This window comes from Chiloscyllium plagiosum, unplaced genomic scaffold (genome assembly GCF_037043375.1).
Source record: "Chiloscyllium plagiosum isolate Xiang-an unplaced genomic scaffold, Cpla_swu_hap1 HiC_scaffold_28, whole genome shotgun sequence".
Lineage (NCBI taxonomy): Eukaryota > Metazoa > Chordata > Chondrichthyes > Orectolobiformes > Hemiscylliidae > Chiloscyllium > Chiloscyllium plagiosum.
In genome coordinates, this window is record NW_028270166.1 from 51,518,244 (window position 1) to 51,532,793 (window position 14,550).

The 14,550-nt window shown below is 45.5% G+C and overlaps 1 protein-coding gene across 4 annotated transcripts in view; it reads right to left on the reverse strand.

The window, feature by feature from the left end:
* Window positions 1–14,550, reverse strand: part of palm1a (paralemmin 1a) — a 304,566-nt gene that overhangs the window by 22,372 nt on the left and 267,644 nt on the right. For all 4 annotated transcript variants that reach the window (XM_087976206.1, XM_087976207.1, XM_043683614.2 and 1 more), the window contains exons 5-7: window positions 10,933–11,023; window positions 8,366–8,387; window positions 2,352–2,420 (exon numbers count right to left, since the gene is read on the reverse strand). In XM_087976206.1, the coding sequence (XP_087832332.1) occupies window positions 2,352–2,420; window positions 8,366–8,387; window positions 10,933–11,023 (182 nt within the window). The remainder of the gene's footprint in view (window positions 1–2,351; window positions 2,421–8,365; window positions 8,388–10,932; window positions 11,024–14,550) is intronic.

Below are 14,550 nucleotides of genomic sequence, written 5' to 3' on the forward strand. Positions count from 1 at the left end.
TTGATAACATCTGTGTGTGACTAACCTCGATCCTTTCTAGTCTAATATCTTGTACTTCATTCTTCTCCTCTGCAATATTCTCTTTTTCCTGAGTGAACACTGATAAGAAATGTTCATTTAGCACCTCTCCGATCTCTACAGGGTCGACACTTAACTTCCCACTTCCTATTCCTATCCTAGTCATCCTTGTAGTCCTCACATTCCTACAGAAAGCTTTAGGGTTCTCCTTTATTCTATTTGCTATAGACTGCTCGTGTCCTCTCTTTGCTCTTCTTAACTCTCTCTTTAAATCCTTCCTAGCTGATCTGTAACTCTCCATCGCCTCATCTGAACCATCTTGTCTCATCAACACATAAACCTCCTTCTTCTTCTTAACAAGAGATGTAATTTCTGTTTTAAACCACGGTTCCGTTACCTTATCACTTCCTCTCTGCCTGACAGGGACATATCTATCAAGGACATGCAATATCTGTTCCTTAAACCAGCTTCGAACGTCTGCATCCCCTGCATTTTGTTACCCCATTCTATACATCCTAATTCTTGCCTAATCCCTTGCCCTTGTCCCATTGATAACTCTTGACCTGTGGCATGGACCTATCCCAACTCTTATACTCAATGGTTTGAGCAATGGTGGCAATCGTGCTAACTCTTTCTTAACCACCCTGTCTCCCTATGATGCAAATTTCAAAGAATTATTCCTGAACGCTTGAGTGTCTCTGTTGTACAAAACTACCCAGGGCCGTACCATTAATTGTATAAGTCCTGCTCTTGTTTCTTTTACCAAAATGCAATACCTTGCATTTAGACAAATTAAGCTCCATCTGCCACTCCTCAGTCCATTGAATGTGTGTAAATATATATGTGAATGTGTGTGAATATATATATATGTGTGCATGTGTGTGTGAATATATATGTGGATGTGTGTGAATATATATGTATATACATGCGCGTGTGAATATATATGTGTATATATGTGAATATATATGTCTATATGTGTGCATGTGACTATATATGTGGATGTGTGTGAATAGTTTTGTATATATTTGTGCGTGTGTGAATATATATGTGTATGTGTGTGAAAAATATGTATATATGTGTGCATGTGTGTGAATATATATGTGTATGTGTGTGAATATATGTATATATGTGTGTGAATATATATGTATATATGTGTGCGTGTGTGAATATATATGTGTGCATGAATGTGTGTGTATGCGTGTGTGTTGGGGTGTGGCGGGTTTCTGAATGTGGGGCAAGAGCTACACTGGTGCCTCAGTCTGTTCCCTATGCTTTCTGACCTTCAGTCAGTGTACTATTGCATTTAATCCTGGTCTGATCCACAATGTTCTCTCTCCTCTGCTCCTTTTCTGTCAATAGTTTCCTTCAGGTATTTTGTTGTGAGACGGTTGAAGACCTAATCTGATGGAGATGGTGAAATGGCATGAATCCAGAGGCCTTTTGACCCATTCTGCCCCCAGCAGCACTGAAGGGACTGGTCTCACGTTGTTTGATTGGGTCCTGCTGAAGGATCCTGCTCTGGGTGGGCCCAATGCCTACGTGGTTGGTGCTTCCCAAATTGACTTGAGCCGGGGGATGAGACAGGGTCTAGAAGAGGATGACACCATTGTAATGGACCTAATGCAGGATTTAGGGTGCTGCTAGGGAGGCCCAGGAAATGTTTTACTCTCATTTCCCAGGGGATATTCTGTAAATATTTCTGCATCGTAGGCTCCTGATCCTGGAATTGAGCTGTTGTTGCAGCCAGTGTACATTCAATAATCCCAGCCTGGTGAGATTTAAAAGACTGACACAGTTTTATTTTGTGAATCAGGCATTCAAATGTTGTTGAGTGAGTTACATAGGATGAACAAGTGCACCTTAATTGTTCCTTAAACTGTTGCCCCAGTTCCTTAAGGTTTTCCTGGTTTCCCCTGTTCCTTAACTTGTTCTTTCTGTATTCCTTAAGGTTTTCCCTGCTCCTATGCCTGTTCTTCAAGGTTTTCCCTGTTATTGAGCGTGTTCCTTTCCCTGTTCCTGTCTTGTGTTTCTTGGACAGTATGCAGGGGCCTGGGGCTGCATGTCTGTGTGCCAGCCAGCAGCATGAGGAACTAATAACTCCTCAAGATACCTTGTAAAAGTCTTGATTGCATTAAACATCCTCCATCCCCATCGGCTCGCGCTCAATTAGTCACCATCACCCCTTCCCTTTTGGTCCACAATCAGGGTGCCCTTTTAATTTGCTTTATCAGGGTTGGTCACCCTGGTCTCATGTTAAGATAGACACCCCAGAGCTGGTCAATAGGGTGCAGCTGGTTACTAGTCACTGGTTACTGGTTACTAGATGCTCTTACCAGCTTTCAGCTTCTCCGTGCTTCCTTCAGGTTTGTTGGCCAATGGGCTGCTGTGATGCTTTGCCGACTCTGTAAGAGTAAGGTGGAATTAGACAGGCCGACAGGACTGGGTGGTTGCCTGGTGTGACAGAGCCATCTCTGGGTTATCTCAAGCTCTTAACTTGTTAAAGCTGAACTCGTGGCATTCAATCTACCAACCTGCCAGGTTCAAAGGTTGCAATCTGAGGACACCTTAAAAAAACATGTTATTGGTAAATAAAGTTTCCTTTCACAAGGGAACTTTACACTTTGCTGAAGTTTGATAGGAACAGAGGTTGTGATATGTTTGAAGACTGCAAAAAGGATCTACTGTGCACATTAATCCTCAGTGAGATTGTCCCGTTTATACATGATAAAGTCTGCAGAGTATACAAGGACTCTGAATAGGTGATAGCCCAGTCAGGTTGCATTCAATTTTATTTTGAGTTTTAACTGCAGGTTATGAGTTATATGACTCCCACATTTCATTTCATAGACTCATAGAGCATGGAAACTAGTTCAACCGGTCCATGCTGACCATATTTCCAAACTAAATGAGTCCCACTTGCCCTTATTTGGCCCACATCCCTCCAAACCTTTTCCATTCATGAGCTTATTCTCATGTCTTTTAAATGAACCTGTATCCACCACTTCCTCTGGAAACTTGTTCCACACATGAACCAGTCTGTGTAAAAAAGTTGTCCCTCATGTCCTTTTTTAAATCTTTGTCCTCTCACCTTAAAAATATGCCCCCTACTGTTGAACTCCTCACCTTTCGTATTCACCTTATCTATGCCCCTCATGATTTCCTTAGTGATTTGTTTGAAGATGCTCAGGAATGACTGTGAGCAGTGTTAGAGCTTGTTTATCATGTGCCTATGACTTAATCAAAACTTGTAAAACTTGGGAATGATGCAGACTGCCTTGCCCACCTCAGAACAGTGTTCCAGCATAACCAGTACAAAATCCCATGCAAGGACTGCACAAAACACTATATAGGACAAACAGGAAGACAGCTAACGATCCGCATCCACGAACATCAACTAGCCACGAAACGACATGACCAGCTATCCCTAGTAGCCACAAACGCAGACGACAAGTAACATGAATTTGACTGGGACAACACTACCATTATAGGGCAAGCGAAACAAAGACCAGCCAGGGAATTCCTAGAAGCATGGCACTCATCCACAAACTCCATCAACAAACACATCGACCTGGACTCAATATACCGCCCACCACCGCGGACAGCTGAAACTGACAACCGGAAGTGGCAGAAACAGGCCACTATAAATGCCGGAGGAAACACCACAGAAGCGCTTCACAGGAAGCTCCCAAGCAATGAGGATGTCACCTAGACAGGGGACGAAACGTTTGCAACAAAAACTTCCAGCTCGGCGAACAGAACCACAATAACCAGTACCTTCATTTACTAGTGTTACTGGTGAATTGCTACCTTTTCCTTCTGCACTTGCTATTTCAATGGAGCTTCTAACCTGTTTATTTCATGCAATCCAGTTTGTTTCAATCAGGTTTGCTTGCAGAGCAGGAAACATGAAGCTGTTGGATGAGGTCTGGGATTATTAGTTCTGCACTCGGAGTGGGAACCCAGACACATGGGGAGTACAGTGTTCCCAGCCCTTGTTTGTTCCCTGTGTGAGTGGTGCCTCCATAATTGAATTGAGTATGATGTAATGTTCATCACTGTCTGCTAATTGAAGAGATTAGAGAAGGGAGATGAACAGAGAGAGAGATCATTGGAAAGATAGAGAGAACTAGAGAGGGAAAAATGGAGAGAATTAGGCTGAGACAGACAAGGATGACAGTCGTGATTTGGAGATGACGGTGTTGGACTGGGGTGTACAAAATTAAAAATCACACAACACCAGGTTATAGTCCAACAGGTTTAATTGGAAGCACACTAGCTTTTGGAGCACTGCTCCTTCATCAACCACCTGATGATGGAGCGGCGTTCCAAAGGATAACAGTAATATTAATGCAGATATAGAGAAAGAGAGAGAGAAGGAGAGAGACAGCAAGAGAGAATTAGTAAAGAAAGACAGAGAGAGACAGGATTGTGGGAGATAGATGGAGAGGGTGAGTGACAGAGAAAACGAGAGAGCATTAGTGAAGAGAGACATGGATAGACACAGATTTGATGGAGATAGAGAAAATGAGGGAGAATTACTGAAGACAGCAAGTCAGAGACAGAATGAGACTGATTAAGTGAGTGAGAGAGGAGTACATGTGAAGTCATCAATGGATATAAAGCTTGCCTTATGTTGTGATTACCTGGTTTACTAAAGGAAGGATTAACCCCAGAGAGATGGAGATTGTGTGAAAGCACTGTGAAAACTCTGCTTGTCCCCCAGGAATGGGCTGCTAAATGAATGGTGTGATATGAGGTTGAGTTTGGTGTTGTGATCGCAGTGTTGATCTCATCTGGGGCAGCAGGTGCATCGAGCCAGCTTGTTGGTTCATTGTTGGGTATCAACCTACCTTGGCACCAGATAGTCTAGACCAGACACAGGCACACAGGGTATAATTACACATTCTGCAAAGACACTGGCACTGCGTAGTGTCACATTATCACAGAGTCACTCCTTAGGGAGACCATCTCAAACTTAAACTCAACAAAAACTCTGCTGACTGAGAGTGTTGTTCAGCTTTAACCTCTAGGCCTGTTTCTAAGCTCTCAGATACTCTGATAAAAGACAGTTAGGCGAAGGTGAGGACTGCAGATGCTGGAGATTAGAGTCGAGAGTGTGGTGCTGGAAAAGCACAGCAGGTCAGGCAGCATCCGAGGAGCAGGAGAATCGATGTTTCGGGCAAAGGCTCTTCATCAGGAATGAGGTTGGGAGCCTTAGGGGTGGAGCGATAAATGGGAGCGAGGTGGGGCCAGGGGAAAGGTAACTGAGAGTGCGATAAATAGATGGAGGTGGGGGGTAAAGGTGGAACGGATAGGTGGGAAGGACGATGGTCAGGTAGGACAGGTCATGAGGAAGGTGCTGAGCTGGAAGGTTGGAACTGGGATAAGGTGGATTTCACAACCTTCCTCATTTCCCCTCCCCACCTTACCCCAATTCCAACTTGCCCGCTCAGCACCATCCTCATGACCTGTCCTACCTGCCCATCTTCCTCCCCACCTATCCACTCCACCCTCCCCTCCTACCTACCATTTTTACTCCCACCTCCATCCACATATTGCGCTCTCAGCTACCTTACCCCAGCCCCACCCCCTTCCCATTTATCACTCTGCCCACTTGCCCACAAGCCTCATTCCTGATGAAAGGCATTTGCCCGAAAAGTCGTTTCTTCGGCTCCTCAGACGCTGCCTAATTTCCTGTGCTTTTCCAGCACCACACTCTCGGCTCTAAAAGACAGTTAGCTTAAAATGTTCACTCTATTTCTCTCTCCTCTCTGGCCTCGTGACCATTTCCAGTATTTCTGACTTTCATCTCTTCCTGTCCCCAACACATCGAATCCAAAACATTGAGTCTCATTCACAAATGCCTCCACAAGTTTAACCCAGTCCTCCAGCCTTAACCATCAGCCTGTGTAATTCCGACTCCCCCTTTGGCCTCGCTCCCTGAGACTCCCTCTCTGATTCCCTCTCAATTGCTGCATCTATTCTCACCTTTGACCTCCACTGTCTGTAGTGCGCTTGCTCTGAGTGTTGCTTGTTTGTATTCATGATTTCTCCCTCTCATTCTCCCAATACTCGGCTCTCCTCATGGATGATCCCGGATTCTCGGAGTGGAGCCGAGCTTCATAGGTATATCCTCGCCTTCCACAGTGGGTGATTCCTGATCTTCAAAATACAGCCTCAATATCCTGGAGGCGCCATGGAAACAGCTCCCCCAGCCTCCTGTGCATATGGCAGCTCTAGCTCAAATTTGAGCTACAGGGAGAGACTAAATAGGCTGTTTTCCCTGGACTGTCAGAGGCTGAGGGATGACCTTATAGAGGTTTATAAAATCATGAGGGGCATGGATAGGGTAAATAGACAATGTCTTTTCCCTGGACTGGGGGGGTCCAGAACTAGAGGGCATAGGTTTAAGGTGAGAGGGGAAAGAGATAAAATGGATCAAAGGGGCAACTTTTTCATGCAGAGGGTGGTGTGTGTACGCAATGAACTGCCAGAGGAAGTGGTGGAGGCTGGTACAATTACAACATTTAAAAGACATCTGGATGGGTATATGAATAGGAAGGGGTTGGAGGGATATGGGCCGGGTGCTGGCAAATGGGATTAGATTAGGTTAGGATATCTGGTTGGCATGGACGAGTTGGACCGAAGGGTCTGTTTCTGTGCTGCACATCTCTATGACTCCACGGCAGGTGAACCTGGACATTCTACCATCTAACCCTAGCCCATTCTGCAAAGGATCCTTTTGCTGACCTGTATCATGTCAATGATGCTAATCCAGTTTTTAAACCCATCATAAAACTGCTAACTGAAAACAACTAAACATTCACCGCAGAATCACACAGCAGGCCTTTCGGTCCATCAGACCTGCACCAGTTCCATCCCCTTGTGCCAATCTCCCGCCGATTCCCCTATCCCTGTATCCCATTTCTATCCAAATAACCGTCCTCTCAAATGCCTCAGTTGAATCACATTTCCAGGCAATGCATTCCACACACTAACTACTCACTGAGTGAGAAAGTATATCTTTGCTTCAGCCTTGCTTCATTTCCACATCCCTTTCATTTTATACCCTCTTATTCTTGTTCCTTTTACAGTTTCTCCCTTTCTACTCTATCCAGCTCGGTCCTGATTTTGAAACCATTGAACAGACCTCCTATCAACCTCTCCTCTCCAAGGTCAACAGTCCCATCTTCTCCAGTCCTCAAAACTGGAATTCCTGGGACCACAATGATAAATCACTGGGCCCTTACCAATACATTCACATGCACAGTAACATTTTCACATTAATAATTCACAACCACTGCCCACTGGAGGGCAGGGACTAAATAAAGACTGAGTTGGAGGGGAAAATAATATACTCCAGCCCCCTAAGGTGCCCACCTCTCTCTACAGGCATCAAGGGTATTAGTAATTTGATGTGGGAGACGTACACTAATTAGATGACCTTTGACTTTCTGGTCAACAACACACTTCATAACAGACTAGTGCTTCCCAGACTGTCACTATGGAAGTTCTGTTTAGTTAGGAAATGAGAGACATTTTTGAATCAATCTGACCAGGGATGTCATTACACTCCTCTGGAGCATGTGGGACTTGGAGCTGGGTGTCCCGGTCCAGGGGTAGGGTCACTGCCGCTGAACCACTAGAGACTCCGTTGGAAGTGAAAATCAAGAGAGAAATTGCAAATCCAATTTTATCTAATTAATCAACTTACACCCATCTCTGCCTGGAGTTAATGAGTTAACATGATTAATATCTGCTTACTCATGGGAATAAGGTTCAAGCTGGGGTGAGAGTTTAACTGCGGCTCCATTAACCCTCTGTATACACTTCTTTACAAAAATTTGAAGATGATTGCACCTTACAGTTTCTGTGCGCTGCGAGAGAGTGTGATGATAATTGGCCGCTGTTTCCAAGCTTTTTGGCATTCTCATCTATTCCAGCTGATGGAGGGTCACTGTAACAGATACTCAATCTCCCTGAGCCCAACATCAACTGCCAAAAGCAGATGCAACAACCCCAATGAGGCGGTGTGTTTAACCTGAAAGAAAGACCATGCTCTCAGGTTGTTCAGCCAATATATAATGAGGGCCTGGGATCCTGTTGTTGCTTTAATGGGAGTATAAATGGTCCTTCTCAGGTCTCTTTGTTGTAACTGGATTCTAATGAGGAATATCAAATTCCACTATATTTTCTCCAAAGTCTATATGGAAGTGGTTTGGATCTTTTGTTCTTGCTTATTATGAATGAAGTCTGCACAGAGTAAATGTGAAGTCCTATAAACACGTTCCACACTCTGCACGATTAGCATCAACTGTTTCAAATTATCATGAATAAAACTACTCACCACTGCCTTTGTTTGGAGAAACCTGTGAGGAGAATAATGAGACGGATGTTAATGGACATTTGAAGTTATATTTATTTGTCAAATGGCACTGTTCTCTCACTGGACCATCTCTCAGAGATGTGGAACATTAACCTTTCAGTGACCCAATATGAGTCATGGCCAAAGCTGGAGACACAGGTGCACATAGGCAGGGGGTATGAGTGTAAGGAGCCAAAAGAGGCAGAAGAGGGTAGTGATGGTTTTTAAGACTGTGAGGAGGACTTCCCCTCTCAGTGCCATCCTGTTATACCATTTGTGAGGTCAGTATTGCAGCCACCCTGTCTGGAAATTAGGACCAAAGTCAAGCCATGATCTGATATGGACCACCACAAATTCTGAGGGTTGCATTGACATGGTTTGTACTGCCCTGAGTGTTGGGGGTGACAAAGTGATCTAACTGAAATATTTCAGCATTTTGATGAAGTGATGGGTGAAATTGGGAAGCATTGCTCACAGAAAGGTCAGTGAAAAATGAAAAACTGTTCAGGAACAGCATAGAATCAAAGCAGGGAATGGAGGTGGAGATAAAGATCAGCCAGGACACAACTGAATGACAGTATACCTTGAAGCACTGAATGGCCTCTTCAAAACCATCCCTTCCCACAACTTGATTCATTGAATCATAGAATCCCTACAGCATGGAAACAGACCATGTAGCCCAACAAATCCACAACAACCCTCCGAAGGATATCCCATCCAGACCCATTCCCCTATTACTCTACATTTGCCCCTGACTAATGCACCTAACCTAGTTGGAAATCACACAACACCAGGTTATAGTCCAATAGGTTTAATTGGAAGCACACTAGCTTTAACTTTGTACACCCCAGTCCAACACCGGCATCTCCAAATCATGACACCTAACCTACACATCCCTGTACACTATGGACAATTAAGCATGGCCAATTCACCTAACCTGCACAGCTTTGGACTGTGGGAGGAAACTAGAGCACCCGGAGGAAACCCATGCTGACACGGGGAGAGTGTGCAAACTCCACACAGACAGTTGCCCAAGGCTGGAATTGAACCTTGGTCCTGGCACTGTGAGGCAGTAGTGTTAACCACTGAGCCACCGTGCCACAGCTGCAAAGGTCCCTGTGTGAAAGGGGTGTATTATAAAATTGTCTAATGCCCAGAGAGAGCGCAGTGCTGTACTCTCAGCCAGCATGCACAGGGAATCGCTGAGCTCTTTTCTAAGACTGTCAGAGTGCCATGTTTGGTCAGGGATGTGACGGGAGATCCTCGGCAATGTTTGGCGAGCTCTTTGTCAGGCCTATATAACAGGCTGCACCATCGTTGACAGGTTCTGTGCTTGGTTTATCGAGGAGAATATCTCTGGCCAGTGGGCTGTATGGGAGGCTCAACACCCAGAGGCAAGGCTCAGGAGGGTGGGCAGGAGTGTTCAGTCACTCGGTGTACACTGCTCACAGTGTGGACCTGTCTGTACCTGGACTGGGAATGAAGTTAGATGGAGTTGTCATGCTTGGGTCAGCCTGATTTCACGGGAGGATTTGGATTGTTGGAACTGAGATGAAAGTCTGGTGACATTTCATAATTTAATAACTCCACCCTCCCACCCTCCGTTCCCTCCAATCTGGGGCACTAAGGCCCAGTCAGAACCTCCTGGCCACCAAACCGCATCACTGCGATGAAAACTGTAACAACCTGACACACTGTCACTGGGGGATGAGAGAACTCCCCTTCCTCCTTCCTGTCCGGAGATTCCAAATGTGAATGGGGTTGGCGGGTGGAGGGAGGGGTTGGTAAATCTCTCCTGCCCAACCCTGAGGAAACATCGCCAATTGCTTCAGGTATCTGCCTGTTGTAGTGATGCCATTGTGTCTGTCGTCAAAACTTTGTTTGGAAAGGAATAACATTTGAACCCTTTAATTGTCATGATGTGAAGTAATTTAGTCATTGTTTGCTGGCATATAGGTTCCTGCAGGTAGGCATCTGCCACCAATGCCCCAAGCTTGGCATCTCTCAGAGGGTCTTCCTAATTTTCCACAGGTCATTCCCATTGGGAATCTCCTGGCGCCATTAAATTGCACTTGTTTGGGGAAAAGCATTGGAGCATGCATTGTGTGTTTGCAAGTAGTATGGTGACTCGCAGTGGTTTAGAAACATAAAAACTTTCTAAGAATTGCCACTTCAAGACACAGTGAACTCTTCACTGCCTCAGGATCATCCCATTTTCTAACAACCATGGCTCATCACTTCCCACCGAACCCCTCCCCCTCCTTATGGGGAGAGTCAGTTTCCATTGGGTTAGGACTTCCTCTTGCTTACTCCTCTTCATACAAAGGCCGAGAGGGTCAGCAGGAATCCCAAGCTCAAGTCTATTCGACATGGGGTTGCATCACCAATTCCTGAGCTTGGTGGCTCCAATCTAACCAGGCCATGCTGTTTTTAAGCAGAGAGAAATATTGCTACATTTCCAATGCACTGATCACTCAGATGGAGGTCATACCCACAACAGACATTCCCATTCCCTCCTCCGTTATCGAATCCTCCCCCTCGGTACACACCTTCTCCTCAGCTTTCAGCTTCTCCTCAATGCTGTTTTCTTTCGAGATGACAATTTCGCCATTTTCAAGTAATTCAAGCTCCCTCTCCAGCCTGAAAGGGATTAATGTACTTTCATTAACAGAGGGATTAATGTACATCAATATGCCAGAAGCATTAATCCATTAAGACACAGGCACTTCCCAGGGATCCTGTTGCTGTGGGTTACCTATTTAGTTAGTTTGATGAATTAGAACATGGAATGGCTTCTGCCCTCACTAACGGAGTGACCTTCTAATGGTTTCATCCTCTTGCTATCTGGCTCAATGCCAACTGGTAATATTTTTCTCTCTTTTATTTTTACACTCTCAAAATACTGCATGATAAATCACCACACACAGACACACACACAGACACACACAGACAGACACAAACACAAACACACACAGACACATAGACACAAACACACACATAAACATACACACACACACCTGTGAACATAGCTGAATTCCAACGGCAATCGTCTCATTTACTACTGCACAGCAATATTCACTCTGAATAAACAATTTAATTGGCCAAACGAATCAGAAAAGATTTAACAGCGTGTTACCAGGACTGGATGGTTGGAGCTATAGGGAGAGGCTGGATAGCCGTGGTCTATTTTCCATGGAGCGTTGGAGGCTGAGGGGTAACCTCATAGAGGTTTATAAAATCATAAGGGGGCATAGATAGGCCAAGGTCTTTTCCCTCGGGTGGGGGAGTCCAAAACTGCAGAGTGTTTCAGGCGAGAGGGGTAAAATTTGAAATGGGACCTGAGGGGAAACCTTTTTACATAGAGGGTGATGCGTACATGAAATTAATTGTCAAAGGAACTGGTAGATGCAGGTACGGTTACACCTTGAAAAAGACATTTGGACAGGTACATGGATCCAACATGGGACATGTTTAGAGGGCTAAAGGCCAAACACAGGCAAGTGGGACTCGTTTAGTTTGCAAACATGGTCAGCATAGACATGTTGTAGCGAAGGGTCTGTTACCGTGCTGTATGACTCTATGACTCTATTCTGTTTGTTGGGATCTTGCTGTCGGTGAATTGGCTGAAATTGACTAAATTGAGTGACCGTACTGTAAGGTATTAACCGTGAGGTTCTCTCGGTCATCTTGAGACTGTAAAAGATGCTGGGGTTTGTTCTATCAGGAAAGTGTCTGATGCTGGTTACTCCAATCGCCAAACTATTGTCAACGCATTCACTGCTGGTGTCTCACCTCGCACAATGACATCAGCTCCAGTGCACGTGCAGACCACCCCTCCCTTCCTTCATGGTAATTTGTTTTCAAAAGCAGAGACAAATCTCCCCCAAGTTCCCTTGGTTGCTTCTCACCGCTCAGTCTGTGAAGGGGGAGGGCGTGGAAGGTGAAAATCTCTGTGAAGACTGGTATCTTTTCAGCAAGTCCCCTTCTATGTACACATGGGTAGTACATGACGCTGATCCAGCTAGCTCTGAGCCAGCTGTCAGAGCGAGCAGAACCCATGACACTCCTGTTTATATCTGTCAGCCCAGGGTTCCTTGATTGGATCAGGTTAACAGCCCCAATCAGGGAACCCATGTTCTATGAGGTCTACCTGGCTGACCTTGTTACATTCACTACACTGAGGCCAAGTGGAACGAGGCAATGGCTGGTGGTTATAGGTCATTTGAGAGTAAGGGAGTGAGTGTGATGCAGTGGTTGTGCCCCTGCCCTGGACCAAGGCGCCCAGTTTCAATCCTCCCTGTTCCAGACGTGGAATATCTCTGACTAGGTTGATTAGAAAAATAGGTTCAAGTGAAATTCAAGGTAGTGTGACGGGCTCTTGTGCCACAGTGGTAGTGTTCCTATCTCTGAACCAGGATACTTAGGTTCAAGCCTGTCCTGTTCCATTGCTGTGTAACAGCATGCCTGAGCAGATTCATTAAACATATCTAATTGAGTGAGAATGTACCATGTGAGGATCAAGTAATTGGTGATTATGGAGTTGCTGGTGTGTGAGTTGGAATAAATGCTGATTGCCTGGACTCTGTCTAACCAACAATGTCATCTCTGGTGTTTATTGAAGGGAGTTTAGTTGTAATAACTTACTCCTTTGGTACTGCAGATCAGTGTCAGTCTAGAGTGTGAGTTCAAATGGTAATTGGACTGATGATGGAGGAGGGTATAGAGCATTACAATGGGAATGGAGAGAAGATGGGAGGAGGCAGACTGCAGCATTAACACTGGCATGGAGTGGTTGGGCCAAATGGCCTGCTTTCTGTGCTGTATATCCTGTGACTGACTGCCTTAGGGATAGGAGGGCTCCCACTTCGTTGTCAGGTTTTGTGATGGAGAAATGTAATTCATATTTGCTGGGCTTTCAGACATTAACTGGTTGCTGGATCTACAATTCTTAAAGCTGATCTTACAGGGAACATCGCAAATCATCATACATGGCACAATGGGTGGCACGGTAGCTCAGTGGTTAGCATTGCTGCCTCACAGTGCTAGGGACCCGGTTTGGTTCCAGCCTCGGGTGACTGTCTGTGTGGAGTTTGTACACTCTCCACGTGTCTGTGTGGATTTCCTCCGGGTGCTCCAGTTCTCTCTCACAATCCAAAGATGCGCAGGTCAGGTGTATTGGCTATGGCAAATTGCCCATCGTGTTAGGTGCATTAGTCAGGGGTAGGGGAATGGGTCTTAGTGGGTTACTCTTTGGAGGGTCGGTGTGAACTTGTTGGGCCAAATGGCCTGTTTCCACACTATAGGTATTCTATGAATAGGTTGGGCACTTCCTTAGTGGCTGGTATGCCTGACCAAATGGATATTGGTCACTTTGCATTTGTCAACTGGAGTATCTAATAATAATCCGAGAGCTGGTGAGAAACGAGTTCAGCTTGTGCTATGTTAGTTCTGTCTGGTTTTATTGGGTCTAGATTGGCTGAACCAAGTGAACCAGCATTGTTGTAGCCAATAACAGCCCTGAGAGGCTAGGAGGACCTCGAAATAGGCCAAAGAGACCACAGGTCACTGTGGGTCTTGGTACCTCCCACCTTCTCTGCCCCATCTCCCACTGTCCCAGGACTGACCTGCAGCTGGATAACTGGACGAACAAAATTGGGAGTCATCCGACTGGTAGCTAAACCATCAGAGTCCAAACAAAGAGCAATGCTGAACGTAGCTCGGGCCCCGCACTGGGCACACATTGCGATAACAGGCCCCTGGGGCAGTGGGGATTGAATATTCCCCTCCACAGGTTTACACACCTGGTGATTTTCTCTTAAAAGCAAATTTCCCACATTCGACTCCATAGCAACTGGGAGATTGTGAATAATCCTGAATGCCTTCATCTGCCCTTCACAATCATAAACCTCAGTCTAACACATTCCTGCGTGCTGAGTGTGACTGAACAAATTTGTCATGTTTGGCAGAAGCAGAGCAGACTGGACAGACAATGTGATCTCCCTCCATTGGGGAAACAAGATGTAGACTGGGTAACTGCTTTTCAGAACACCTACATTGTGTCCATAAAAATGACTCTGAGTTTCCAGATGCCTGCCACTTCAACACCCCACTCTGTTCCCTGGCCAGCATCCTTGTCTCGGGCTTGCTGCTGTGCTCCAGTGAAGCTC